Source organism: Narcine bancroftii, chromosome 5, assembly GCF_036971445.1.
Source record: "Narcine bancroftii isolate sNarBan1 chromosome 5, sNarBan1.hap1, whole genome shotgun sequence".
In the NCBI taxonomy this organism is placed as follows: Eukaryota; Metazoa; Chordata; class Chondrichthyes; order Torpediniformes; family Narcinidae; genus Narcine; species Narcine bancroftii.
Window position 1 is genome coordinate 18,240,042 of NC_091473.1, and position 27,260 is coordinate 18,267,301.

The following is a 27,260-nucleotide window of genomic DNA, read 5'->3' on the forward strand; positions in this document are numbered from 1 at the left end:
CTGGGGGCTTTACTGTTCCTGGGCTTTGGCTTGAAGTGAAGGTTGAGCTTGCAGCGAACCAGCTGGTGGTCAGTGTGGCATTCCACACTGGGCATGACCCTGGTGTGGAGCACAACTCGTTTGTCTCTTTCTCGCACCAGGACGTAGTCCAGGAGGTGTCAGTGTTTGGATCGGGGATGCATCCAGGTAGTCTTCAGGCTGTCCCTCTGCTGAAAAAGGGTGTTTGTAATGACAAGCCGCTGTTCTGCGCAGAGCTCCAACAGGAGGCGCCCATTGTCGTTGCACTTGCCGACACCATACTTGCCCAGGATTCCTGGCCAGGTTTCTGAGTCTTTGCCGACGCGAGCGTTGAAGTCGTCAAGGATGACAACCTTGTCGGCTGTAGGGGTGCGTTGAATGAGGTTGCGCAGGTCAGTGTAGAACTTGTCCTTTTCTGCTGGTTCCGCCTGGAGGGTTGGAGCATAGACACTGATGAGGGTGATGCGACGCTTGTTTTGAAGGGGGAGTCGCATGGACATGATCCGGTCCGAGTGGCCTGTCGGGAGGTTTTTGAGTTTGGAGGCAATGGAGTTCTTGACCATGAAGCCTACACCAGATAGGCGTCATTCATCCATAGGCTTGCCAGACCAGTAGAGTGTGTAGCCCGCGCCGCGTTCTTGGAGGCTGCCTACGTCTGCAAGGTGGACTTCACTGAGAGCGGCTATGTTGATGTCAAGTCTGAGGAGTTCATGTGCAATGAGGGCAGACCGACTTTCAGGTCTCTCGGCCTTGTCTAGCATGGTTCTGATGTTCCAGCATGCTAGCTTGAGTTTGTGAGCATCTTTTGAGGGGGAGGACGTGGAGGGGGAGGACGTGGACCTGTCCTCGGGCCTGCGCAAAGGAGCTTTTAGGTGGAGTGCAGTGCGCGCTGTACTGGCCCCACCCTTTACACCCATGGTTCGTGTGCCGTGGCCAAGCAAGCTGGGACGTGGCAGCGAGGTCCTTGGGTCGTAGGTTTTATATCGGAGTGGCCTTCTCCTATGCAGGTTTCTTACCTGGGCTGGAGGGGCCTGCCTCCCCTCCTAGGTCGGACCATACTGCCCGGACCGGGGCCAAGGCCGCCGCTGCTTTCCCTGTGCCCGGACTGGGGCCAAGGCCGCCGCTGCTTTCCCTGTGCCCGGACTGGGGCCGCCGCCTCCTACTTTCTGCCCGGACTGGGGCCTCCGCCTGCCTCACTCAACCGAGGACGGGGCCACCGCCTCCCCTTCGCTCTTGCCCGGATCGGGGCCGCCGCCGCCTACCCTCTGCCCGGACCGGGGCCGGGGCCACCGCTGCTTTCCCTGTGCCCGGACTGGGGCCAAGGCCGCCGCTGCTTTCCCTGTGCCCGGTTCGGGGCCGCCACCGCCTACCCTCTGCCCAGACCGGGGCTGGGGCCGCCGCTGCTTTCCCTGTGCCCGGACCGGGGCCGCTGCCTTCTTCTTTCTGCCCGGACTGGGGCCTCCGCCTGCCTCACTCATCTGAGGCCGGGGCCGCCGCCTCCCCTTCGCTCTTGCCCGGATAAACATGGGCAGATAAGTGGCAAATACAGTTTAATATCGATAACTAGGAAACAACATTGTTGTGGTATAGTTTAAAAGGAAGCAGTGGAACTTTGGTGCACATAGTTAAATGCCACCAAAAACTCATAACAAGTAAGGTCACAAAAAAGGAAACAAAAACCTTGATCTTGCAACTGAAGCTATAGAGTAGGTAAATGAGTGAGTTGAACTTGCAAACCTCTTCCCAGGCAAGATTATTGTATGCAACTCTGGCAAATAATATATAAATAATGAAAATGGCAGTGTTTATTAACTAGGACACTTTGAATGGAAGGTTACATTTGTAATGAGACTTGAGCAGTAGATGTTCTTGCTGATGAGTGAAATGATTAAAGTCTGATCTGATGATCTTGAAGGATCATTAAATATTACAATGAGAAAAATAGCAGAGTTTCCAGTGTTCATTTAGATTGTATATTAAAATAGGTTTGTGATAACCAGAAAGTAGCGGGTATGAATTTCTTTTAAAAAGAAATGGAAGTTGGGATATTGAATTTTCCACCACAGATTATTGTTGAAGAAATATAGAGTACTTTAAAAGGCAATTGAGATTTTTAAAACCTGGTGGATGATTAATGAACAGTGCAGAGCACAGAATTGCAGAGTAATTAATTAGCTCAGAGTAAAGGCAATATTATTTTACGTGTGTGGTTCATTCAGGAGTCTGATAACAGCGGGAAGTAAACTGTCCTTGAATCTGGTGTACATGATCTCACACTTTTAAATGTTCTTCTGATGGGAGGATGGTGAAAAAAATGTGGACACGCTGAGATGAGTCCTTTAATATGTTGGCTGCCCATCACAAGCATGGGTGGAGTCAGTAGAAGAGAGTGGAAGTTTGTGATGTGGTCTGAGCTGCATTCACAACTTTCTTCAGTTTCTCTCTGGCTTCTGAGGAAATAAAGCTGTTGGTGCGCTTTTTATAGCCACCACACCCCGTGGCTGAACCAGAGATGTTTATCCCAGTCACTTAAAGCTGTCTACAATCTCTACCTCTGCACTGTTGATGCAGACAAGGGAATGAGCTCCAGCTGCCTTCTGGAAGTCAGTGGCCAACATCTTAGTCTTGCTGACACTGACAGAGAGGTTGTGACCCTTGCACTAAACAACTAGTCTCTCGAGCTCCCTTCTATATTCTGACATCCTTGAGATCTGGCCTGTGATGGTGATGTCATTTTTGAATATACAGATGAGTTTGGCCATAATCATGGGTGTATGGGGAGTAGAGGAGGCATCTGCAAAGACAGGAAAAAAAATGAATATTTTTGGTCAATGATGAATATTGGCCTGAATTATTAAACTGCTTCACTCTCCACAATCCTGTTAGTTTGCTGAGTGTTTCCATCACTTGGTTGTCATTTTGTGTCAATCAACTCTTGATTCATGGCAGAAGTGACACTGGGGCTTCTATAGCAATTGACTTTGCTTTTAAGTGTGGGTTAAATGATGTGATGCATTCTAGAGACTGCAGATGCTGGAATCTGGAGCAACATACAACCTAGTGGAGGAACCCTTCGTCAGGTTCCGGCTCAAAGTTTATTATGCCCTCCTTCTGCCCTTAATCTTTTAAAATCGATGGAATTAAAATCTGTAAAATCTTTGGCAAAATGCACATTCTTAAACATAATTCAATTTGTATGTAAATGGTGATTCAGAAAACAACTTTAAAGATGGATATGACTCATTTCTAAACCTGTGAGAACTGAAAATAAATGGTACTTACAGTAAACCCGAGCCTTGAACGTGCAACCTGAAACTGAGGATCTCCTGCCCAATCTGACTCCTGCGTAAAATCACAGTTTATCTTTTGTCTCAGTGTGTGCCACAGCTACAAATTCTTTTAAGTCCAACAGCTCAGATTGAACCACATTGAAAAAATGTAGCCAAGCAAAATGGGCTCGCCATTTTTCAATTCATTCTATTGATTGTCAAAGCTGCATCAATATGATTATTCCCTTCCCTTTTGCTGAGGTAAATTTGTTGTCCTTCTGTTTCGTGAACTTATTTATTAAGATGAATGCAGTGTCTTCCCCCCAGAACCCCCCCTCTCCCACCAAAGAATTCAATGCCATATTCTTTCAAGAGAAGATCCTTGCAACTTTTGAAATACAACCTTCATATTGTTGATGGGTTTTATACCCATCAAACAATGACATTGCTTCAGCTGGATGAAGCCCTGAAGTCTCTTGCTGAACATATGGTTTAGTTACTGTGTCTAAGAGCTTGTGTTTAAGATCAGATATACTGTGCCAGGTTACACTCCCTCATCATTTCTTGCTGCATCATACAGGTATACAATACCGTCTTTTGAGAAAGCAGGTTAAAAAAACGACAGGGTTTCCATTAATCACTATGATCAAGATCATCGTAAATGGTGACTAATTGCAAAACAAGCAAAATGAATAGGTCTTGGTAGTTTTCCAAACGTGACGATAGCACAGAGAAAATCTCTCTCTCTCTCTTCACTGTCATTGGAAAGAAACTTTGAAAAGTGAATGCTGACTGGAGTACAGTTCCAGTAAACCAGCTTAATTGTAGAAATGTAGGAGGAAACTTGTGTTCCAATGTTGGAGGGAAACACATCCTGTGCACCTGCTCCATGATGGCACGGCACTTTTAGTCCACTTCAAGTGTGCCTTCATTTTTATTATTTAGTCATACAGGATGGTAATGGGCCCTTCTGGCCCATGAGCCCATGCCGCCCAAATACCCCAATTAACCTATGTTTTGAAGGGAGGGAGGAAACTGAAGCACCCATAGAAAGCCCATGCAGACATGAGGAGAAACTCCTTACGGACAACATTGGATTCAGACCTGGGTCGCCAGCGCTGTAATAGCGTTGCACTAACCGTGCCGTCCCAATTAATTTTTTAATTTAAAAAAATTAATTTAGCGTTGCAACACAGTCACAGGCTCTTCAAGCCCACAAGCCTGCCAAATACACCCATGTGACCAATTAACCTACCATATTCGTACGACTGTGAAACGTGGGAAGAAATGGGACCACCCAGAAAGAAGGAACCCACACAAGTAACGGTAGAATGTATAAACTCTTTACAGACAGCAGCCGTTTCAAACCCAGGTCGCTGCGGCTGTAATAGCAATGTGTTAACTGCTATCTTATCCATGTTGCTCTAAGAGGAAATTTGAAATAGCAATGTACTTATGGCTCTGCAAAATCCTGGTCTGAAGTCTGGGCTAAAATTCAGGTTTTTGTGAGCCTTTGATATCAACATATCTTTTCATTTTGAGTTATGCACCAGAAATTATCTCCCAGCTCCAGTTGGAGGACTTGATGAATTTAATTATTGTTTTAATTAGCTGATAGCCATTGACTGGTTCTTCTCTGTGCAATGGTAGAAGACAACTTCCATTCCACATGGAATGGAATTAAATTTCAGATACCATCCACCCTTTGGAAACTGTCAGTCAAGGCAGTCTGTCCTTGGCTTCAACTGAAGGAGACAGAATTAAGACAGGATTGCTAAAAGAATAATCTATTTTTTTAATGATTTTATGTAATTTCCCCCACTATTTTACCTCAATACTTTGATAAAACAGAGATGAAGTTTAAAACACTTCTGAAAAACTTAAATGAAAAATAAAATGGGAGTCATTTTGACTGGTGTGTTTAAATAATTCTAGAAGAAGGGACAGCGTGATTAGCGTATCAGTAAGGGCAGTGCTGTTACAGCACCAATGGCCGGGATTCGAATCCTGTGTTGTCTGTAAAGAGTTTGTGCATTCTCTCTGTGTCTGCATGGGTTTCCTCCGGGTGCTCTGGCTTCCTCCCATCCTCCAAATTGTATGGGGGTTGTAAGTTAATTGAGGTATTTGGTGGCATCGGCTTGTGGGCAGGAAGGGCCTGTTCTCATGCTGAATGTCTAAATGTTTTTTAAAAATTAAAGGGTGGATAATACAAAACCAATTCAATTTCAACTCCAGAAAACACAGACTTTGCAGATTGTAAACAAAACCAAGAGGTGCACTGCCAAGATCTCAGATATTGAAGTTCCAGCTCACCCTCTCCCCTCTTCCTCTGCAACTGAAGCCCACTTGAGGACTTCTGATGACAAGGCAGGTACCTTGGAATTGCTACTCATCATTAGGCAAGTTGCTTCAGGAGGTTTGTTCTGCTTCATGGGAAGAGGTAGCCAGGCAGTTCGAGGAAAAATTCAAGAATATCCTCAAAGCCTTCTTACCATTTAAAAAAAAGAACAGCACACCTGCACCATCAGGCAGTACCTTTCCCATCTGTGGAAGATCTGTGGTTTTCCCGCATCAGCAAGATCCTCGATCCCAAGGGACTGGCAAAGAACTCTGATTTATGACCGTAAGATAGATACTGACAGCATTGCAGTCAGGGCCAATATCTCAATGCTACTTCAAGTAGTGAGGGGAAAGAATCTTCCAATAGAACCATGAGCAAACTGATAAATTCCTGTTGTTCTTTTGATCCAGGGCAAATTGTTGCTAGGATCTACTCATACATTTAGCCAAGCAAGATTGGCTTCATCTATCATTGTCTGACCATCGACATGCCAAATATGACTACACCAGGCAGACACCAGTGATTATTGTGATGGACAAGCCAGTATCGGGCCATTTCCAGGATCTGTGTTCTCTGCCATGGTTTAGCAGCCAGTTTGCCCAGTGTCATGTATTCCACAGCTCCCTGTAAAATGGAAGGAATCCGCACAACCACCAATTCCTCAAAACTGTCATATGTCAAGCGTTCAAAATTTAAATGTCTATAAAGTGCATTGGAATGTCCTGAGATAATGAAAGCCATTGTTTCCTAAAGTATCAGGTTATGTAATGAAGACTTCTGTTTTCCAATACACTGGACAACAGCAAAACCCATTACTACAAGCTGATTCTGGTGCTAGCACACTAGAGTTGGGGCAATATAAGATGGGGCATGGAGAACAGATCAGTGTGTCCAACTTGGTACTTGTTTGTTTTGCAGAATTCCACCTTCAGTCCAAACCTCGTGCGCCTTCTCGCAGTTTCTGAAAACTGTCCTGAAATTTCAGGAAACCCTTGCAAAAGTCTGATTGAAGTCGAGAATTGTGTCAAATCATGTCACAGCTTTGTGCGATAGATCTTATCGAAGGAAGCGAGTGTTCCTCTCAAAGGGTGCAAATCAGCTTCATCTTGGTTGAAAACACTTGTGTTTAAAAAAAAAACACACAAGCTGCAGGCCTTAAAGGAGCACAATTTCACCTTGAAATTGAAAGATGTGGCGCCTTTGGAAAGGGCATTGAAATAGGTTTACCAGAATAATGCCTGGTTTAGGGGTTATGGTTTGAAATTGGTCAAACGGGTGGCTTTCTCTGGAGTGTTGGATGCTGAGTGTCGACCTGATAAAATCATGAGAGGCTTTGATCAGATTGTCCATCAGAATCGATTCCCCAGGATAGCGCCTCACATTAGTGGACGTGCATTCAAGGAGAGGGGGAGGAAGTTGATGGAAGATAGGCAGGACAAATATTTTACACAGAAAGTGGTAGGTACCTGAAACAGGGTTGGAAGTAGTGGAGGGAAAAATACAATAGTAGGATTTAATAGGCTTCTACATATCCAGGAGCTGCTGGCAAAGAAGCGAGCTGCCCACCAGGCTCACCTTACAAAGCCGTCCTGTCCAGAGAAGAAACAAGCCTTCCGTCGCGCATGCAGCCATCTTCAGCGCAAACTCCGGGAGATCCAAAATGAGTGGTGGACTAGCCTCGCCAAACGAACACAGCTCAGCGCGGACATTGGCGACTTCAGGGGTTTCTACGAGGCTCTAAAGGCTGTGTACGGCCCCTCACCCCAAGTACAAAGCCCGCTGCGCAGCTCAGACGGCAGAGTCCTCCTCAGCGACAAGATCTCCATCCTCAACCGATGGTCAGAACACTTCCAATCTCTTTTCAGTGCCAACCGCTCAGTCCAAGATTCCGCCCTGCTCCAGCTCCCTCAACAGCCGCTAAGGCTAGAGCTGGATGAGGTTCCCACCCTGGATGAGACATATAAGGCAATCGAACAACTGAAAAGTGGCAAAGCAGCAGGTATGGATGGAATCCCCCCAGAAGTCTGGAAGGCTGGTGGCAAAACTCTGCATGCCAAACTGCATGAGTTTTTCAAGCTTTGTTGGGACCAAGGTAAACTGCCTCAGGATCTTCGTGATGCCACCATCATCACCCTGTACAAAAACAAAGGCGAGAAATCAGACTGCTCAAACTACAGGGGAATCACGTTGCTCTCCATTGCAGGCAAAATCTTCGCTAGGATTCTACTAAATAGAATAATACCTAGTGTCGCCGAGAATATTCTCCCAGAATCACAGTGCGGCTTTCGCGCAAACAGAGGAACCACTGACATGGTCTTTGCCCTCAGACAGCTCCAAGAAAAGTGCAGAGAACAAAACAAAGGACTCTACATCACCTTTGTTGACCTCACCAAAGCCTTCGACACCGTGAGCAGGAAAGGGCTTTGGCAAATACTAGAGCGCATCGGATGTCCCCCAAAGTTCCTCAACATGATTATCCAACTGCACGAAAACCAACAAGGTCGGGTCAGATACAGCAATGAGCTCTCTGAACCCTTCTCCATTAACAATGGCGTGAAGCAAGGCTGTGTTCTCGCACCAACCGTCTTTTCAATCTTCTTCAGCATGATGCTGAACCAAGCCATGAAAGACCCCCAACAATGAAGACGCTGTTTACATCCGGTACCGCACGGATGGCAGTCTCTTCAATCTGAGGCGCCTGCAAGCTCACACCAAGACACAAGAGAAACTTGTCCGTGAACTACTCTTTGCAGACGATGCCGCTTTAGTTGCCCATTCAGAGCCAGCTCTTCAGCGCTTGACGTCCTGCTTTGCGGAAACTGCCAAAATGTTTGGCCTGGAAGTCAGCCTGAAGAAAACTGAGGTCCTCCATCAGCCAGCTCCCCACCATGACTACCAGCCCCCCCACATCTCCATCGGGCACACAAAACTCAAAACGGTCAACCAGTTTACCTATCTCGGCTGCACCATTTCATCAGATGCAAGGATCGACAATGAGATAGACAACAGACTCGCCAAGGCAAATAGCGCCTTTGGAAGACTACACAAAAGAGTCTGGAAAAACAACCAACTGAAAAACCTCACAAAGATAAGCGTATACAGAGCCGTTGTCATACCCACACTCCTGTTCGGCTCCGAATCATGGGTCCTCTACCGGCACCACCTACGGCTCCTAGAACGCTTCCACCAGCGTTGTCTCCGCTCCATCCTCAACATCCATTTGAGCGCTTACACCCCTAACGTCGAAGTACTCGAGATGGCAGAGGTCGACAGCATCGAGTCCACGCTGCTGAAGATCCAGCTGCGCTGGATGGGTCACGTCTCCAGAATGGAGGACCATCGCCTTCCCAAGATCGTGTTATATGGCGAGCTCTCCACTGGCCACCGTGACAGAGGTGCACCAAAGAAAAGGTACAAGGACTGCCTAAAGAAATCTCTTGGTGCCTGCCACATTGACCACCGCCAGTGGGCTGATAACGCCTCAAACCGTGCATCTTGGCGCCTCACAGTTTGGCGGGCAGCAACCTCCTTTGAAGAAGACCGCAGAGCCCACCTCACTGACAAAAGGCAAAGGAGGAAAAACCCAACACCCAACCCCAACCAACCAATTTTCCCTTGCAACCGCTGCAATCGTGGCTGCCTGTCCCGCATCGGACTTGTCAGCCACAAACGAGCCTGCAGCTGACGTGGACTTTTTACCCCCTCCATAAATCTTCGTCCGCGAAGCCAAGCCAAAGAAAAACATAGACACATGGCTATGAAGGGGATGGAAGGTTATCTATCAGCCGTAAAAGCAGAGCTTTAGTTTGATTTGGAGATCATGTTCTGCCCCTGTCCTGTACTGTTCCATAAACAAGATAACATCATTATCCTTCCCAAGCAATAACTCCCGATATTGAAACTATAGTTACACTTCACTACATTGGACAGGCCACATCATTCATACGCCTGACACTGGACTCTCCAAGCACGCACACATGGGAAGTGAAAACCAGGTAGACAGAGGAAAAGATTCCAGAATGTGCTTGGATCCTCCATGTTAAAAAAAACAGCACACCTATTTCATCAGGCATTACCTTTCATGTCTGCAGTTTGGCCTCATCAGCAAGTCATCCTCCATCCCAAGGGACTGCCAAAGAAGAACTAGAAAATGAGGGCGTAGATTGAAGGGCAGTTTTAAGGATGATGTCAGGGGTAGTATTTTTTTTACACAGAGAATACACCATATTTTCTGATGTCGTGGCATTTGAAGGTGCTTTTCAAAAGTCAATTCATTTGGCTGAGGTGCTATTGATTTGTGCTATTGCTGTGGTGCCGATGACACTATAGTTGTTGGCAGAATCACATACGGCAATGAGGAAGAGTACAGGAGGGAGATAGATAAGCTCGTTGAATGGTGTAACGACAACAACCTTGCGCTCAACAATAGCAAAACTAAGGAGATTATTGTGGACCAGGAGGAAGTCAGGGGAATATGACCCAGTCCTCATCGAGGGCTCAGTAGTGCAGAGGGTCAAGAACTTCAAATTCCTGGGTGTCAACATCTCTGAGGATCTGTCCTCGAACCTCCATGTTGATGCAATCACAAGGCAGGCTCTCCAGCGACAATGACTTTCCCATTGTCAATACTTTGAGATGTCTGAGGAGGTTCAGTCTGTCACTGAAAACTCTCAAAAACTTCTACAGGTGTACCATGGAGAGCATTCTGGCTGGTTGCATCACTGCATGGTATGGAGGTGCCAACTCTCAGGACAAGAATAAACTCCAGAGGGTTGTTAACTCGGCCTGCGACATCACAGGCATCAGACTTCACTCCATCAAGGACATCTACATGAGGTGGTATCTTTAAAAAAAGCAGCTTCTATCCTCAAAGACACCCACCACCCAGGCCATGCCCTCTTCACTCTGCTACGATTGGGGAAAAAGGTACAGGAGCCTAAAGATTAGCACAAGGACAGCTTCTTCCCCATTGCCATCAGATTCCTGAATAATCAATGAACCAAAGACACTGCCTTTTTGTGCACTATTTTTTTATTTATAGTAAATGTTGTAAGATGGTTGCACCATGATGCTGCCAAAAAACACCAAACTTCATGACTTTTTCACAACAATAAATCCTGATTCTGATGTAAAAAAAAGAAGCAGGAGGTTCTGCTCAGCAGGATCCCACCAACTAGCACTTTGAGGATGAGAAAATTTATTCCAATCACGTTACTTGAGAAATACGTTCCAGGTCCATTGAATCTGGAAATGCAGTCCACTAGATCACCTCCATACCCCTTCAGTTGAATCTCTTTCATGCGAAGATTCACAGCCTGAAGTATACACAAAGCTCCTCTTTGTCCTTGTACAAGTCTCTCATCCTGAAGGGGCTATTCTGGCAAGTTTGTTTAGTGTGTACATCTGCTTGGGGGCATCCCTTTGGGGATGAAATGATGATAATATCTCCTCCACAATGTAAATGGTCCTATTCAAGAGGAAGAGCAGACGATGTGGTTCCTCCACTCTCTCCCATCATTCTCTTAGATCCTGCCTGATTGCCCCCCAAGTCCACTTTCCTGTTCTTACTCCTCAGAACCCTTGCCCAACAAAACTCTGACCATCCAGGGCTTTCCCATTGTCAATGTATCAAAGAAGATTGTCAAATTTCTTGTCAGAGTACATACATTACACAACTCTGAGGTTATTTTTCCTCTGGGCCAGGCAGAATTGCCACTTATTGGTAGTGCAAAAAAAGCTGTACACAACGTACACATGTAAACAAATAAAATGTAAACAACTGTGCAAGACAGAGAGGAGAAAAAAAAACCTGACAAAAAGTGCAAAATAAGAGTCCTTGAATGAGTCTCTGATTGAGTTTGTTATTGAGGATTCTGATGGTGGAGGGGTAACAGCTGTTCCTGAACATGGTGGTGTTAGTCTTGTGGCACCTGGACCTCTTTCCTGATGGTAGCAATGAGAAACAAGTATGTGCTGTGTGGTTTGGACCCTTGATGATTGCTGCTGCTTTCCGATGGCTGCGTTCCCCATAGATGTTCTCCATGGTGGGAAGGGATTTCCCTGTGATGTCCTGGGCTGTGTCCACTACCTTTTTCAGGGCTTCATGCTTGGTGGTTTTGGTGTCCCCATTTCAGTCCGTGATGCAGCCAGTCAACACACTTTCCACCACACATCTGTAGAAATGTGCCATGCTTTCTGATGTCAAACCAAATCTCCACAAGCTCCTGAGGAAGTAGAGGCACTGGTGTGCTTTCTTCGTGATGCTATTGGTGTGTGGCTCCAGGAACGATGCTTGTGCATTGGTGCTCCTGCCTCTGTGTTGATAGGATTCAGGTCACGATCCAGAGAGTTGACTTGGCTGATAGACCAATGAGATACCAAAGGGATGCTCCATTGCCACAGGTCCAGTCTTTCAGTTGTGATCTGTCTCTGCTTTCACATGGATAAGAAATTGCATACAAATATTTCAAAGTATACAGGACTTGCCCCTGCATCCTAGCCAATTTTTTCCTCTCTGTCAGCGCAGGTTATTTGCATAATATCACACTGGGGCTTTTGGAGCCTGCCACACATCAATTATCTACGTAGTTTTCTGCATTGGTTGTGAAGTATCATGTTTGATTGTTTGGGAATTGCTTTGGGATATCTTGAAAGAAGGTGAAATATTTTTGTTAAATGCAAATCTTCCTGGTTTTTCTTTTCTCCTGGGCTGACAGTTCCTTGTTCTCCTACCTCGCTCATTCACCAGCAGGCCGCAATGTTTTATCTGTATCCATCTCAACAACTCCATTTGTACCTCTGTGCTTAGAAATGTACATTGAAAAAATAGGGTGGGGGCCTGGCATGGGCCTTTGTCATTTGTTCTTTATAGCACACCCTTTTCATTATTATAGCACAGTAACTGGTTGGGAGTTTATTTATTGAAGAAAAGTGTTAGCCGGTCAGGAAATGCTGGGAAAATGAAACTCATTTGTACAATTATTCAGGATGATGGGCAATATGTTATGAGCTGACAGATCAACGGGTTGCCAGGCAGTTAATAGGTTACCTCGGCTTTAGGGAACATTGCTGGTATGATTTAGCAACTGAAGCTTAAGACAGTAAAATTCCAAGAAGGGTCAGAGTGTCCCTCCTTCTACTCTCCAGTTATGTTTACATGAAGGTTGAACTAATAGGTGAAAATGTGGGTTGATTCCATTCTCCACTAAGATAGGTCCCATGCTTTTGGTTACTTCTGTTTCACTGGGCTCAAGCCTACAGCTCTTTGTTGTGTATATCTCTCTTTCTCCCTTTTCACGCTCGTTAGCAATCCCCAAATCCTGGTTCTAACAAGGCACCCTACTTGTTTTAAAAGAGCTTGACACACATGAAGATAAAATGTGAATATCTGATGTTAGGGGAGACTTTGTAAAGTTTATGGCAAAGATAAAGCAAACTGCTGGAGGAACTCAGTGGGTCAGGCAGCATCCTTGGAGGGAAATGGACAGGCAACGTTTTGGGTCAAAACCCTGCTTAGGGACTGAGAAAGGAGAGGAAAGGTGGGCAGTATTAAGACAGAGGAGGTGGGATCAGTAGATAATAGGTGGACCAAGAATGGGTGAAAGATGATAGACATGTGGCGTACTGGGAGGGGTAGAGTTGGAATACAAGCAATAGATAGATGGAAGCAGACACAGGCAAAGAGGGGGAGTGGGGAGAGTGAAGGCAGATGGACCCAGGAGAGTGAAGGTGGAGACAGTTGCTGAAGGAAGGACCCTGGATGAACCAAAGAAGGAAGGGATGATGGCCAGGTGGGAACAGAGGGGAAAGGAAGAGGATCGGAAGGGTGTATGGATGGCAAGAAGGTGGAGAATGGGAAAGGAATTGGTAAGGGGGGGTTGGAAGTGGGGGGTTTGTCGGAAAGTAAGTCTCTGTGAGAGGATACAGGTGGGTGAGAAGAAGCGGGAGAGGAAGAAGATTACTTGAAATTGGAGCATTGGGTGTTGATGCTGTTGGGTTGTAGTCTATCCAGCTGGTTGACCCAGTTCATGCCATTCTTCAAATTTACATTTGGTCTTGTTCTAGCAATGGAGAAAACTAATACTGATGGCATTGGCTTCTAAACAGAGACATTGATCCCTCTCATTGTCTGCTATTTTGAATGTGGTACACCAGTTATTTAAAGAATGAGGAAGAGTGCACCTATTAACAGATATTTGCTCAGGGATAGTGTGCACAGCTGCAGCACCTCCCACAATAATCTAGGAAATGTACAAGCCAACAGTACTCCTCCAAAAATGTAAATTGTTCATTGCATTATAATTGAACAGCTGCTTGCAAAAGAAAGATGATAATAATTTGCCTTGCTAGAGTGTATACTTGCAGTAACTTATGCACATTTATTCACACTGTGGTCTAGATCACATGAGACTTCATCAAAGCCCCTCCCTACTTTCAGTAATCTGTTGAAGCTGACCAGATACAAATAAGAAGGTTGTTCTGCCAACATAAACTATTATGAAATCGTCTGACTCAAATCATCTGAGCAGCTTTAATGTGTTATATTTCTGAGAATATAAATTTCTCAAGAGATCTAATGGAACTTGTATTTTATTTTAAAAGATGACTGAACAAAGGAAACAAAAGCAACGCATTGGTCTCCTCGGGCATCCTCCGCATATGAACGTGAACCCACAGCAGCCAGCCTGACTGGGACGTTGGCATTTTGGATTGAAATAGCTTGGCTCAGGATCTATCACCCAACTACTGAACCAGTATAAGATTTCAAAATGTTTACTTGTGTGCACCATAGGGTTAAAAAAAAGACACTTTTTAGTCTCTTGCTACTGTTACCTAGATTCCTAAGGAACTGTTTCCTGTCGCACCCTGTTGGGATGTTCTGCTTCCATTACTGCCAAAGATGGAATCATGGGTGTTCTTTCAAGTCTCCATTTGTAAGCAGCGGAGTTGTGGGCAGTGGTGGAGCTAGTTTCTCATTGTGGGGAAGAGGGTCAAGCTTTATTCCAAGACCCATTGGTACAACTTTGGCCAATTGCAAGGGACATACCCACATTAGATGTTAGGGCTGGGAGAAGGGGGGCTGAATGGGGTAAGGTGCTGATTGCTCTCGCTGGCTCTACTTATGGCTGTAAAGTAAAATAAAGCACATTTGATGAACTGACTGTCAGGATAATGAGTTGGGCAGAGGGTTTTGTATGTACAGAAAAAAATTAAGTGTAACCAGTATTTAATGTCCTATTTTTGTAAGTTGATGTGCAATATGACTAATGAATATGCAAAATACTCATTGTAACTTTCCATTTGTAGATGAACACTGAAGTGTACTACCTGTGAGGAGCCACATTGTCTTTTGCTAAATGAATATCCACTTGTTTATTTTCAGTGAAGCTGAAAAAAAGACAAATGGAAACATTTTTGTATATTTGCTGCCTTAGTTTAGTTTTGTATAAGTACCTCAGTTTACAGATGGCAGACAAGTCAATGACCAAGACCATAGTGTTAATGACTGAAAATATACACAAAAAGCACTAATATTATACAAATTGAGTGTGATATGACAGTTGTACAATGCATAAGAAAAGCTATTTAATAAATATATAATGCTGCTTTGGTGTATGACTTTACTGCTGGTTAATTTTGATCCTGGAGTTGGTCATGTTGCCTTGAGCTTGATCCACCATTCATTGAGATTATCTGTAACTTTACTTCACAAGCATTCCCTTGTCCATTTCCCTTTAAATCAGCTATTGTCAACTTTTTTTTCAGGTTTTTGGTTTTGTGCCTCTTGCAGGAGCCACATTACCAGCGTATTAGGGCAGAGAGTTGTAGTAATCCAAAAGGAATATATATATATATATATATATATATATATATCACAGCCAAGGCATGGGAACGCTCCTCTAGCAGTATCCCTGATGACTTCATTTGTAAGAAGTGCATCCAGCTGCAGCTCCTGAAATATCGAGTTAAGGAATTGGAGCTGGGGTTGGATGAACTTCAGAACATTTGGGAGGCAGAGGGTGTAATTGACGGGAGTTACAGGGACACTATCACACCTAGGAGGCAGGAGAAAGGTAGATGGGTGACAGTCAGGAGAGGGAAAGAGAAGGCAGTGCAAGGCACCCCTGTGGGTGTTCACTTAAATAACAAGTGTACTATTTTGGATACTGTTGAGGAGGACAACCTACCAGGCACAAGCCACAACAATCGAGTCTCTGACATGGAGTATAATCATATGGCTAAGAAGGGAATGGAGGAAAAGAGGCAAGTTGTAGTGATAGGGGATTCTATAGTTAGGGGGACAGATAAGAGGTTTTGTGGAGGAGATAGAGTATCCTGGATGGTATGTTGTCTCCCTGGTGCCAGGGTCCGCGATATCTCAGATCAAGTTCACGGTATTCTCAGGTGGGAGGGTGAGCAGCCAGATGTCGTGGTCCATTAACCAATGATGTGAAGCAGTGAAGTTTTGGTTCATAATTCTATTTTCTCCTGCTGACTATATAAAAAGCAAAAAAACTTTGTTAAGTGAGGTGAAAAGAAATCAAGGCTTTTATTTAAATGTGCTGTAGCCGCCAGGAGGGCCGTAGGGTGCCTGTTGAGAATGACTGTTGTAAATGTTAATATTTAGGGGTGAGAGAAGGAGGGATTTCTTTGCACACAGGGATTGTAAATCTTTGGTATCTGTAGATGTTCATTTATTGACTGTATTCAAGGATAATGTCAATAAGATTTTGGGACAGTAAAATAAATGATAAGTTACTGCGGTCATGTAGCAAACTGGACCAGAAACACACAATTGACCAAGATGGTTATGAAGTTTTAAAGGGTCAGATAGCTAGCGCCTACTTTTATTTCTTCTGTAATTAAACATCTTTCCATCTCAGATGTTCAAAATAGCAATTGGACTCTCTTCAAGTGCCACTTGTGGAAGAGCATTCCTAAACTTTGACTCTTTACATGAAATAATTTGTTACCTTCACTCCCGAAAGCCTCGGCTCACCAGTCGGATCCTGTCTCTTTTTTTTGGAATATTTTATTTTTGATTTCCACGACTCCTATAAATTCAAACACGCAATACAAACTCTTCCAACACCAGAATGACATACAGAGTTCATTTTTATCCCCCTTTGCCCCAATATAACTAAGAATAAAGTCATATAAATTATACAAATTAAAAGCCTAGGAAAAAAATACAACCAAGGTGACCAAATAACTAAAGGTAAGCCATTGAAAGAAAAAAAAAACAGCTAATAGACACATCGTCTGCGCCACATCTCTCTTCAATTTTCTCCAGGGGAATGTAACTCTACATTTCCATATTCCATCGTGTTGTATTCAGTTGAGAGTTGGACTTCCATGTGACCACTATACATTTCCTGGCTACCGCCAAGGCGACCTTCACAAACTGAATTTGGTATCTGGACAGTCTAAAACATGTCTATAATATTTCCCTAGAAGGTACAATTGCAGATCTCATGGAAAATCCACCTTTGCAATTTTTTTCAGAAGACTCCCAAGTCATCCCAGAAGGATCTCACCTTTGTACACAGCCAGGTTGAATGGATAAAGGTTCCAATCACCATACCACACCTAAAGCACATTTCTGAAATTTCTGGTTTGGATTTATGTAGTTTTTGTTGTGTGAGATGCAGGAAGTTGCATGGCACCAACCTGTACCAGGCATTAATGACTGCTGTCATGCTGTCCAGACACAGATCTGACCAGCACCACTCATGGATTATGCCCAAGTCCAACTCCCACCTTTCCCTCAACTTGTGTAAGTCCAGCTTCAGGCTCTCACTTTGAAATAGGAAGTATATCATAGAAATAAACTTACGCACATTCCCCCTTTGAATTAGAATTTCCATGTCACTACACCCAGGCAGGTTCATAGACGGTCCCAATTTGTCCCTTAAAAAAGATCTTAGTTGCAAATAGCAGAAGAACATTATCAGAACCATACTTATTCCTTTATTGCTCAAATGACCTGAGCTGCCCTCACTTGTAACAATTCTCAATACACCTGATCCCTTTCTGGCACCAGGCGTCCAGGATCTTATTGTCCAGAGTCATGGGTATTAAGTTATTCTGGGTCAAGAGAGTTTTGGGAGATATCCCCAGCTTCAATCCAATTCATTGATTTATTCTTTGCCATGTCTAAAGTACTTTGTAGGGTTATCAGTTTTCTTTGAAATTAATTTAGTGTCCTATTTATATATAAACTCTCCTGCTATCTTTTCACCGGCTACATGTCATCCAATATTTGCCTGCTGTGGGGGGGGGACTTCCTCTAAAAGTGAGGTAATAAACTTTTCCTGGGCCACCCAGTAATTTTTTTTGAAATCAGGCAATTTGAATTTGAATGCCCTCTTCCCCCCCCCCCCCACCAATTTGTAATCCCAAGTCAACTTCTCCATGGAGATTCTAGCCATTTTACCATTCCACTGGACTCTCAGACTGAGCATCTTGAAGAAGTCCTAGGGCAATGGAATGGTTAATGACTGAAATATATATTGTACCCTTGGCATCACCTTCATTTTAACACAGCTAATTCTGTCCACCATCTACCAAGGTCTTCCTCAATCTTCGGGAGCAAAGGGAGATGATTGAGTTTGTATGAATTGCATGTCTTTGTCTACTTTTATTCCCAGATATTTAATACTTTATTGTGGCCATTTGAATTGACTCCCTTGTTGATATTGTCTATAATCTCCCTTCATCAGAGGCACAATGTCATTCTTATCCAAATTTACCTTGTACCCCGAGACCTTCCCTTTGTCCTTTGACTTACTTTCCTCCCTACCTTTCTATTTTGTTCATTTCTTTCTTCCCCCTCCCCTTCTGACTCTTCCCCCTCCCCTTCTGACTCTTCCTCCTCCAAGGTCTTCAGGCTGATGCTACCCATACCTCTTTCTGCTCCCCACACTGTCCCAGCTCCTCCCTGGTTCTGCAGCCCACCATTCCTGATGCTTCACGCACCTATCGTTGTCTCCTTCTGGTCCCCGCATGGGTCAGCTTTAGCAGGTGAGTGTCTTGTTCTCTCCAGGCCCAAGTCAGTTCTGCCTCCTGCTGGCCCCCGCAAACCTCCACGGTCACCCAACAGCATTCCTGCCTCCTTGTTCGCAACCCTTTCCTGACCCCCCCTCGCACTTCATGCTTTCATCCCACGGGACGTACTGTGGCTCCGCTCCAGCTGCCACGGCAACCAATGGCTGCGTGGGCCCAAGGTCTGCCTCATTCTCGCTGCCTCCATGAGACGATGCTCTTCAACGATTTATTCTTGGGCGGGAAGGTCGGGGGGAATAAAGGGGAGAAAATGCCACTGTATATTTAAGAGGGAAATGTTTGTGTATGTATTTTGATTGATATGGTTCACAGTGTGAAAAATAAAAAATTAAGAGAACAATTTATTCTTCCCATTTTTTCTTGTGTCTTTATTTCTTCGATGACTTCTTTCTTCCTTTACCTTTTTTTAAAAGGGGATCTTATTTTTTCTGTCTTTCTTCTTCTTTGTCTTGGGAGCTCTGCTTTGCAGCTACTAACTCTCCAATGCCATCTTGGAACCCCAGATTCTGCTCCATTTTGCAATGAAATGGATTTGGAACCATATAAGATCCAAAAGTTTACAAATGAAGCATTGAATATAAACAATGAAGACTGCATGTTAAATTTCAGCTGCAATCGCGTTTATTCTGGGCAGCATGTTTTGGAGAAAACTGCATGATGAAAGAAAAGGCACTTTGTCCCCCTGAGTCCGTCCATACCTATCATACCAATGCACATCCCATTTTATTTTCCCACATTTCTATCAACTCTTCCAGGTTCTCCCATTCATCTACACATGTGTAGCAATTTTCAGTGGCCAGTTAACTTGACCAACGTATTTGGGAACAATATCAAAGCCTTGGAGAGGGTAGATTGACAGTTTATTGAAGAATCAAAGAATCTCAAGTATAAACTTAATAAGTTTCATCATGGGAAAAGTTTATTTGACTTTTCCACAAATTGTACTGGGCTCTGGGGGAATTAATCTCCTGGGATCAGAGAACATCAAGGGAAATCTAGGTCCACTCTTCCAAATGTATTTGAAATTATGCTAATGCCAGGGAAACAATTTCCTCTGACACAGGTTTACCTAACCAGAAGTCAGAGTTTTTAAATAATCAGCTTAAAAAAAAATCTAGGGCTGCTGGTGAGATCTAATGCCTGGCAGAAATGTTGATGGATTAGAATTAGTGATTCTCAACCTTTTACATTCTAAGGCCCACCTGGCTTCCAGCCTAACATGCATTGGCCCACTAGTGGCAATGACTGAGAAATATTTTCAAGTCAAAGGCAGCTCTGTAAGAAAAACATCTTGATCTAATTTAAAGTATTTTATTTAACATTTTTAAAGAACAAACTTGAAAACATGCTGTGGCCCACCAGTGGGCCATAACCCATTGGTTGGGAACCACTGCAATGGAATCTATTTAAATACAATTGGGTATGGAGAGTGTTGTTCCTTTGGAAATGAGACTACTACATTGAATCGTTACATCAAAGACCTGGCACAGATGATGGGCAAAACAGTCCTCTTCCTTTGTATGATGAAAGGAGTCTCGAGAATTTGCACTCGAATCTCACACTGCAGATTCCCTTTCTCCTTGCGCTGAAGTGGTACTGAGCCTTCTGCCAGTTTAGTTGTGATTTGCCCACTCTCCTTGATACTGAAACAAAAAGAATGGAATACCCAAAAGGGTTTCTTGCTCTCTCCTCCTTCCTGTTGCTTTAAGAAATTCTTAACAATGGAAATAGTTGACTGAAGTTCCTTAAAAGCCTTGACTTGCATTGGCATGTAGTAAAAGAAAGACTTGTATTGATGTAACATATTCTGCAGTCTTGATCTCTCAATCAAGCTACTGTGGAGCCAAAGAAGTTCATTTTGAAATGTAGTCATCAGGTTAATGTGGAAAATACAGTTACGCACAAAACATGTCCAGGTTCTGCCACCGGCAATACGAAAAGGATCAGATAATCTGTTTTATTAGTGCTTTTGGTTCAAGGTTTAGTGGCCTGAATCTAACGAGAAAAAATAAATGTTAATTGGGAGCTGGGTATAATTTATTCACAAAATGTCTTTAATTTGCTTATGTTTACATAGGAATTTAACATGCTTTTCAACTAAGTAGAAAAAAGTAAGTATAGCTGGAAGCCAGAAAAAAAAAATCCATTAGTTGAAGCCTTCATTGTTTTTTTAAATAGTTGTTTCAAGAAACCAAAGACTGAAACGGACTTGATGTATTTTCAATAATTGTATATAAACAGACCCCAAAACACAAGAAGCTAAATAGAACCAGTTGGACCATCCAGTCCTTACACTTTCTTTGGTTCTATCTATTACTTTGTCTTTACACATTTGTAATTCAGCATTAATTACCAAACAGTCCCAGCTATTAGAAAACACATCATGTGAATGAATGAAGAGTGCGTTGAAATATAAAACTGATATAAAAGTTGTAACCACTTGAAAATCAAAAACGTTTAAAAAAACCGTTTCAATAAAAGATGAAGTCACTCCATGTTGGAGACACACAAAAGAATGCAAATGCTGAAATCTGGAGCAAAAACAGCTATCTACCAGAGAAGCCCCCAAACTGTGACGATTCTTCTCCATCTGTTTTTCATAGTCATCATCTCAAAGCTGAGATCCTAGTGCCAGAAATACTGGCATGGTTTTTAAAAGAAATTACATGATTCTTAAGAAGATGGTTTCACACCAATCCATTAGAGGACTTCATTCTGTTAATTCAACCCTTCTCTCTCGTGATGGTTTGGATACACTAAAAGTCAATAAGGCAGCCTTACTACAACTTCTTCTTTCTTTGGCTTGGCTTCACGGACAAAGATTTATGGAGGGGTACGTTCATGTCTGCTGCAGGCTCGTTGGTGACTGACAAGTCCGACGTGGGACAGGCAGGCACATTTGCAGCGGTTGCAAGGGAAAATTGGTGGGTTGGGGTTGGGTGTTGGGTTTTACCTCCTTTGTCTTTTGTCAGTGAGGTGGGCTCTGCGGTCTTCTTCAAAGGAGGTTGCTGCCCGCCGAACTGTGAGGCGCCAAGATGCTCGGTTGGAGACGAAATCAGCCTACTGGCGGTGGTCAATGTGGCAGGCACCAAGAGATTTCTTGAAGCAGTCCTTGTACCTCTTCTTTGGTGCACTTCTGTCTCGGTGGCCAGTGGAGAGCTCGCCATAGAACACGATCTTGGGAAGGCGATGGTCCTCCATTCTGGAGACGTGACCCACCCAGCGCAGTTGGGTCTTCAGCAGCATGGATTCGATGCTTGCGGACTCTGCCAGCTCGAGTACTTCTACAACTATATGGGCAATAAACTACTCATTGGCCTGCACATGTAAATTGATGTCCACATAAACTGGTGTCTTTGGAGGAAATCTGGTGAAGGGAAAAATAAGATCCTAGCAATGGAACATTATAGAAGTTTTAAATTTATTAAAGCTTTTGTATCTGAAGCCCCGATAGAAAAGTTAGTGAGTTTTTTTCACAGATTACAGTAATTTACAGGGATGTTATAGTGAAATATAATTTAAATAAATTACATTCAGACATGTCAATAAAAAAAACTGGCCGAAGTAAATATGTTCTGCTGGTTAAGTTTTGGCAGTCAAGAATATGAAGTCAAACACAGAGCAACCAAAACAAATAAATGGTTAATTTATTTGAGGTTTTGTGTTCTATCCCCAGCTTCCTTACCTCTCTGTCAATAATTATCCGTCTTCCTTCTGGGATGTCTTTTGTGCTCATTTAAATGAGGGATTTGACAGAAGTGCCCAACGTTTGAGAAAGGAACATTTCTCAGTGTTTCTGATATTTCTGCACAAAAAGAAAAATTGTGCAGGCAAAAGGAAAAGTCTGAACTTTAGATGTCGAGAAGTGATCTTCCACAGAAGGATACTGCGAATGACCACACGAAATGTTAGCTTTTATGATCATCTGCCAGTCAAATCCACCTGATAGAGTAGGAAGGTCATGATCAGCTCATACTTATGTATTACAACTAGATTCTCTAGCTCATGTAGCCATTCTCATTGTAAGAATGACATGTCCTGCTAAAGTATTTCTTCAGGACGGTGCTGGGACATCAGCGTATGTATTATTCTCAAGTGCCAGAATGCATTCTTAAACCTATGACCTTGCTGACTCAAAGATGTGTGCACTCCCATTGAGCCACAGGTGTCAAGTCAGAAGCAAAAACAGAAGTCACTGGAAGACCTCTGTGGTACAGTTGACTGAGAAAGTAAAACTTAATTGGCATTGCACAGAGAATCATTCTCAAATCTGTGCTGGAAATGGTCAAATCAAATTTTATTTCATGCTTGATGAATAACCCCCATTCTGAGATCCATTATAAGTGACCGAGGACCATGACAGTGGAAGGAAATTCTTATTGGAGTTACATGATCAAATATTTACTCATCAGCAACATTATCTTTGGCCTAGTGGTAGAACTCTACCACTTGAGTTCAAGGATACTGACCCTGAAACACAGAATCTCAGCCAATAGTTCCTGAAGGGTTACAATGCTGGAAATGCCCATTTTCAAATGAAATGTCAAGCATTTAAAATAAAATAGATTATCTGATTGATTTTTGGGGACCTAACAATATGAAAGAGAATACTTAGAATATAAATTTATCTTTGAAGTGTCTCTAGACATTGGAAGTTAGTGGACCAGTGTGTCTTGTCCACTCCTCTATCTTTGCAAAGGTGAGAACCTCTTTTCTGACTGCTGGACTCTATGCAGGGCCTCAACTCAAAATTTCATCTCAGTCTTTCCCTCCACAGATGCTGCCTGACCTGCTGAGTTCCTCCAGTGGTTTGCTTTTGGCTGTGCTCTAAAGTGTGAAAGTATGTCCATTTAATAGAAAATTCCAGGACACAGGTGGTGATGGAGTCGCAATATACTTCCATGTCCTGGAGCTGTGCAATCTTCAGGAGAGCTTGTGCAGGGAGGTAATTCTGTGCACCTCTTACTCTTGACCTAAAAATACAAAATGCTGGAGAAGCTCAGCAGGTCAAACAGTGTCCTTTATATAGCAAAGGTAAAGATATATAACTGACATTTCAGGCTTGAGCCCTTCATCAAGGTATGAGAGAATGCTGGTAGGTATTAGAACAAAAAGGTAGGGGGGAGGGGGGTGGCAAAGGCAGGAGAAGGGATGCCTACCCTGAAGAAGTTTGCCGTTGCTCTCTGAAGGGAGTTCTTTTGGATCTTCTTTCACTGCTCCCCATCTGTAACCTCTGCGGCTCTCAATTTCTACAACCATGTACTCACATCGGTTATGTATCTTTGCCTTTGCCACAAAAAGGACACTGTTTGACCTGCTGAGCTTCTCCAGCATTTTGTGTTTTTACTTCAACCACAGGGTCTACAGATTCTCGTGATTTACTTCTTTCTTCGTCCTCTTGACCTACTCATTGCAGGTTTGGGAGGTGCATTCAAACTCCAAAAGTGTAAGACTTAGGGTGCCCAGATCTAAAGTGTGCAAGCAAATTAATATGGATGGTGTGGAGCTAGAGTCCTACTGTATCCATGACAGCAAACAGAGAGTATTCCATTACATTAGCTCACATGTTTTTGGGAGCTGATTCACTGAGGGAAGGATACTCATCCTCTGTCTAACACAGTTGCAGTAAACACATGTATCTCAAAAATATTTGATTGTAAACAAATGTTAGGGCAGTGGCTGCATGAGCTAGACTGGAGAGTCTTCTCATTGTAATATACAGGTATGAGCTGACAATGCAAGTGGGGGCTGTCGTACTTCAGCCCTAACCTTACAAGACCACAGTGCCACAGCCAGTAAACCCATGGCCTTTTCAGCTCCTGAACCCAGGGTTCCACCTGGATCTTGGGTGCTGGCTGACTGCAGTTTGCATGTTTTCTCTTGGGTTTCCTCAGAGTTTCTCCAGTTCCCTCCAACATCCCCCAAAATTGCAGACTGCTGGATTGATTGGATTCTTAAATAGTCCTGAGTTGGTGGGTGAGTGGTTTAATTGTGGTGTGGATGGTGGAATAGAAATGGGATTGTTGTGTGATTGTCAGCATGAACTCCACTGGCTGTTTCTATGCTGTGTGATTCAATGGGAGTAGTACAAATGATGGTCCCTTGATGGGTGAATATTTTCAAAATTAAACTTTATTCATAATAAATTATTTACAAAAAAGAAAACCATTCAAAATCTTTTTACACCCATAGTCAATTATATCTATTTCTTCTTTCTTTGGCTTGGCTTCGCGGACGAAGATTTATGGAGGGAGTAAAAGTCCACGTCAGCTGCAGGCTCGTTGGTGGCTGACAAGTCCGACGCGGGACAGGCAGACACGGTTGCAGCGGCTGCAGGGGAAAATTGGTTGGTTGGGGTTGGGTGTTGGGTTTTTCCTCCTTTGCTTTTTGTCAGTGAGGTGGGCTCTGCGGTCTTCTTCAAAGGAGGTTGCTGCCCGCCAAACTGTGAGGCGCCAAGATGCACGGTTTGAGGCGATATCAGCCCACTGGCGGTGGTCAATGTGGCAGGCACCAAGAGATTTCTTTAGTCAGTCCTTGTACCTTTTCTTTGGTGCACCTCTGTCACGGTGGCCAGTGGAGAGCTCGCCATAGAACACGATCTTGGGAAGGCGATGGTCCTCCATTCTGGAGACGTGACCCACCCAGCGCAGCTGGATCTTCAGCAGCGTGGACTCGATGCTGTCGACCTCTGCCATCTCGAGTACTTCGACGTTAGGGATGAAAGCGCTCCAATGGATGTTGAGGATGGAGCGGAGACAACGCTGGTGGAAGCGTTCTAGGAGCCGTAGGTGATGCCAGTAGGGGACCCATGATTCGGAGCCGAACAGGAGTGTGGGTATGACAACGGCTCTGTACACGCTTATCTTTGTGAGGTTTTTCAGTTGGTTGTTTTTCCAGACTCTTTTGTGTAGTCTTCCAAAGGCGCTATCTATACATTCTGATCAACTGTACATTGTTACATTTGTTCTCTAAAGACCCCATTACCACCCCTGTGGCATCCTGTTGCTTCTCTCTCTCCCCCCCCCCCATTGTTTGAGGGACTTTGCCATGGTCTCAGCCCCTCAATGCCAAGTAATGGGAAGACTCTAAAGTCTAAACTCTGGTCCTTCCCCACAGTGCCCTCACACTGGCTGCACCAAACCTCAGCATGTACTCCTGCAGCCTGGAATGTGGCAGTCGGCAGCATTCCTGGGCCTACATTTCAGGATGCTGAAAGACTGATGGGTTTCAGTGCGTCTTTCGCCCAGTTGATGGCCTGCCACCAGTTGAGGGTGTCTGCATCCCCTGGAACTGCTGGTGGATGAGAGAGGCCACAGGCTCCTTGCAAATCTGCATTCAGCAAGGAGGCGGGTGATTTGCACCTGGGATAGTGGCAAGCCTTTGAGAGATAAGATCCATGTGATCTGTGAATAAATAATCCAATGATTGATACAGTGACGTGTGTCTGCCAGATGGGGCTCTCACGTGGTGACAATGCGTGGACCTCCCAGCCGCGACTGCACCGGGGGGTGGGGTTGGCATCACAGACCAAACCTTGGGGGACAACACCTCGAGTGTGAGAGAAGGGAATGTGATGCCTTTGCAAATAGACGCTGGAAGGCCCAAGGCGAGCAGTTCCAATTCCCCTTCATCTGCAAGTAGAAAGCTGGGTGGGATCTGTGACCAAGAGAAAGAAGCTGAGAGGTCAAGCTCTTTCGTGCCTGCCTGGAGGGGGCGAGATTGAGCGACCGGCTTCCAAGGACGTTCAGCACTGCCCCGGCCACTTGACCCTGACGAGTGTGCAGTTGTTGGAAATCCCCAGAAAGTTTTGTCCACTGAGTTTGGGGAAGGAAAATAAACAGTACTCAGAACTGATAGCGAGTTTAAGCCTGTGAGAACGCGATCGGGCAAAATTACGTGGGTTGGAACCATGTCAATACGTACATTCTTGCAACTCATTTCCTTATAACACCTAGGAAGTCGCTTCCGCCCATCCCATTCGATTGTTAATGTTCCGTGTCATTTGTCCCCGCATTTCCAACGAGACCTCGAAGGTTTGACCTTAACACTCGGGGCTAGTTACCTGCCGGCACGTCTGTGTGGGGACAGGCGCGGCCACTCAGCGCCAGCGGTCGGGATCGAACCCGAGTCCAGGGAGCTGTGACTCTCGGGTCCCGCCCGCTCCCACCGCCATCCCCCAATCCCTTCTGCGGGGTGAAGCCTGCATGAGAGCGGAGAAAGACTGGACCACCATTGCCCGAATGATTCGGTGCGGTGTCCACCGCTTGGGAGGCGGTGCTGACATTTGGTCGGGAACTGTCAACGGAGCATTGGTCCAATATTTTAACAAGGCGGGGGCTTCGGGAAAGGTCGGGACGAAAGGGATCAATCGCGTCGCTCTTGCAGGGTCGGAAGGAGCCAAATCTCCCACCCCCGCGCCACTTGACGCTGTGATCCGTGAACTCAACGGAGGGCTCCAGCTCCGGACACGAGCGGGGGGCTTTGACAACTCTCCAAGCTTCTCCCGGAATTAAAAGTAATATCCTAAACACCGTTCCAAGCAGCCATGAATATAAATCACGGGGACA

General features: G+C 44.5%; 1 protein-coding gene and 1 long non-coding RNA gene across 8 annotated transcripts in view; one reads left to right on the forward strand and one right to left on the reverse strand.

The window, feature by feature from the left end:
* The window catches only part of itpr1b (inositol 1,4,5-trisphosphate receptor, type 1b), a 571,367-nt gene extending 556,134 nt beyond the window's left edge, over positions 1 to 15,233 (forward strand). For all 7 annotated transcript variants that reach the window (XM_069936913.1, XM_069936916.1, XM_069936915.1 and 4 more), the window contains one exon: positions 14,230 to 15,233. In XM_069936913.1, the coding sequence (XP_069793014.1) occupies positions 14,230 to 14,316 (87 nt within the window). In that variant the 3' untranslated portion in view covers positions 14,317 to 15,233. The remainder of the gene's footprint in view (positions 1 to 14,229) is intronic.
* Positions 15,234 to 19,990: 4,757 nt separating this feature from the next.
* Positions 19,991 to 27,260, reverse strand: LOC138762629 (uncharacterized). Its single transcript, XR_011356987.1, has 2 exons — positions 26,756 to 27,260; positions 19,991 to 20,688 (listed from the first exon to the last, which is right to left on the reverse strand). It is a non-coding gene; the product is annotated as an uncharacterized lncRNA (long non-coding RNA).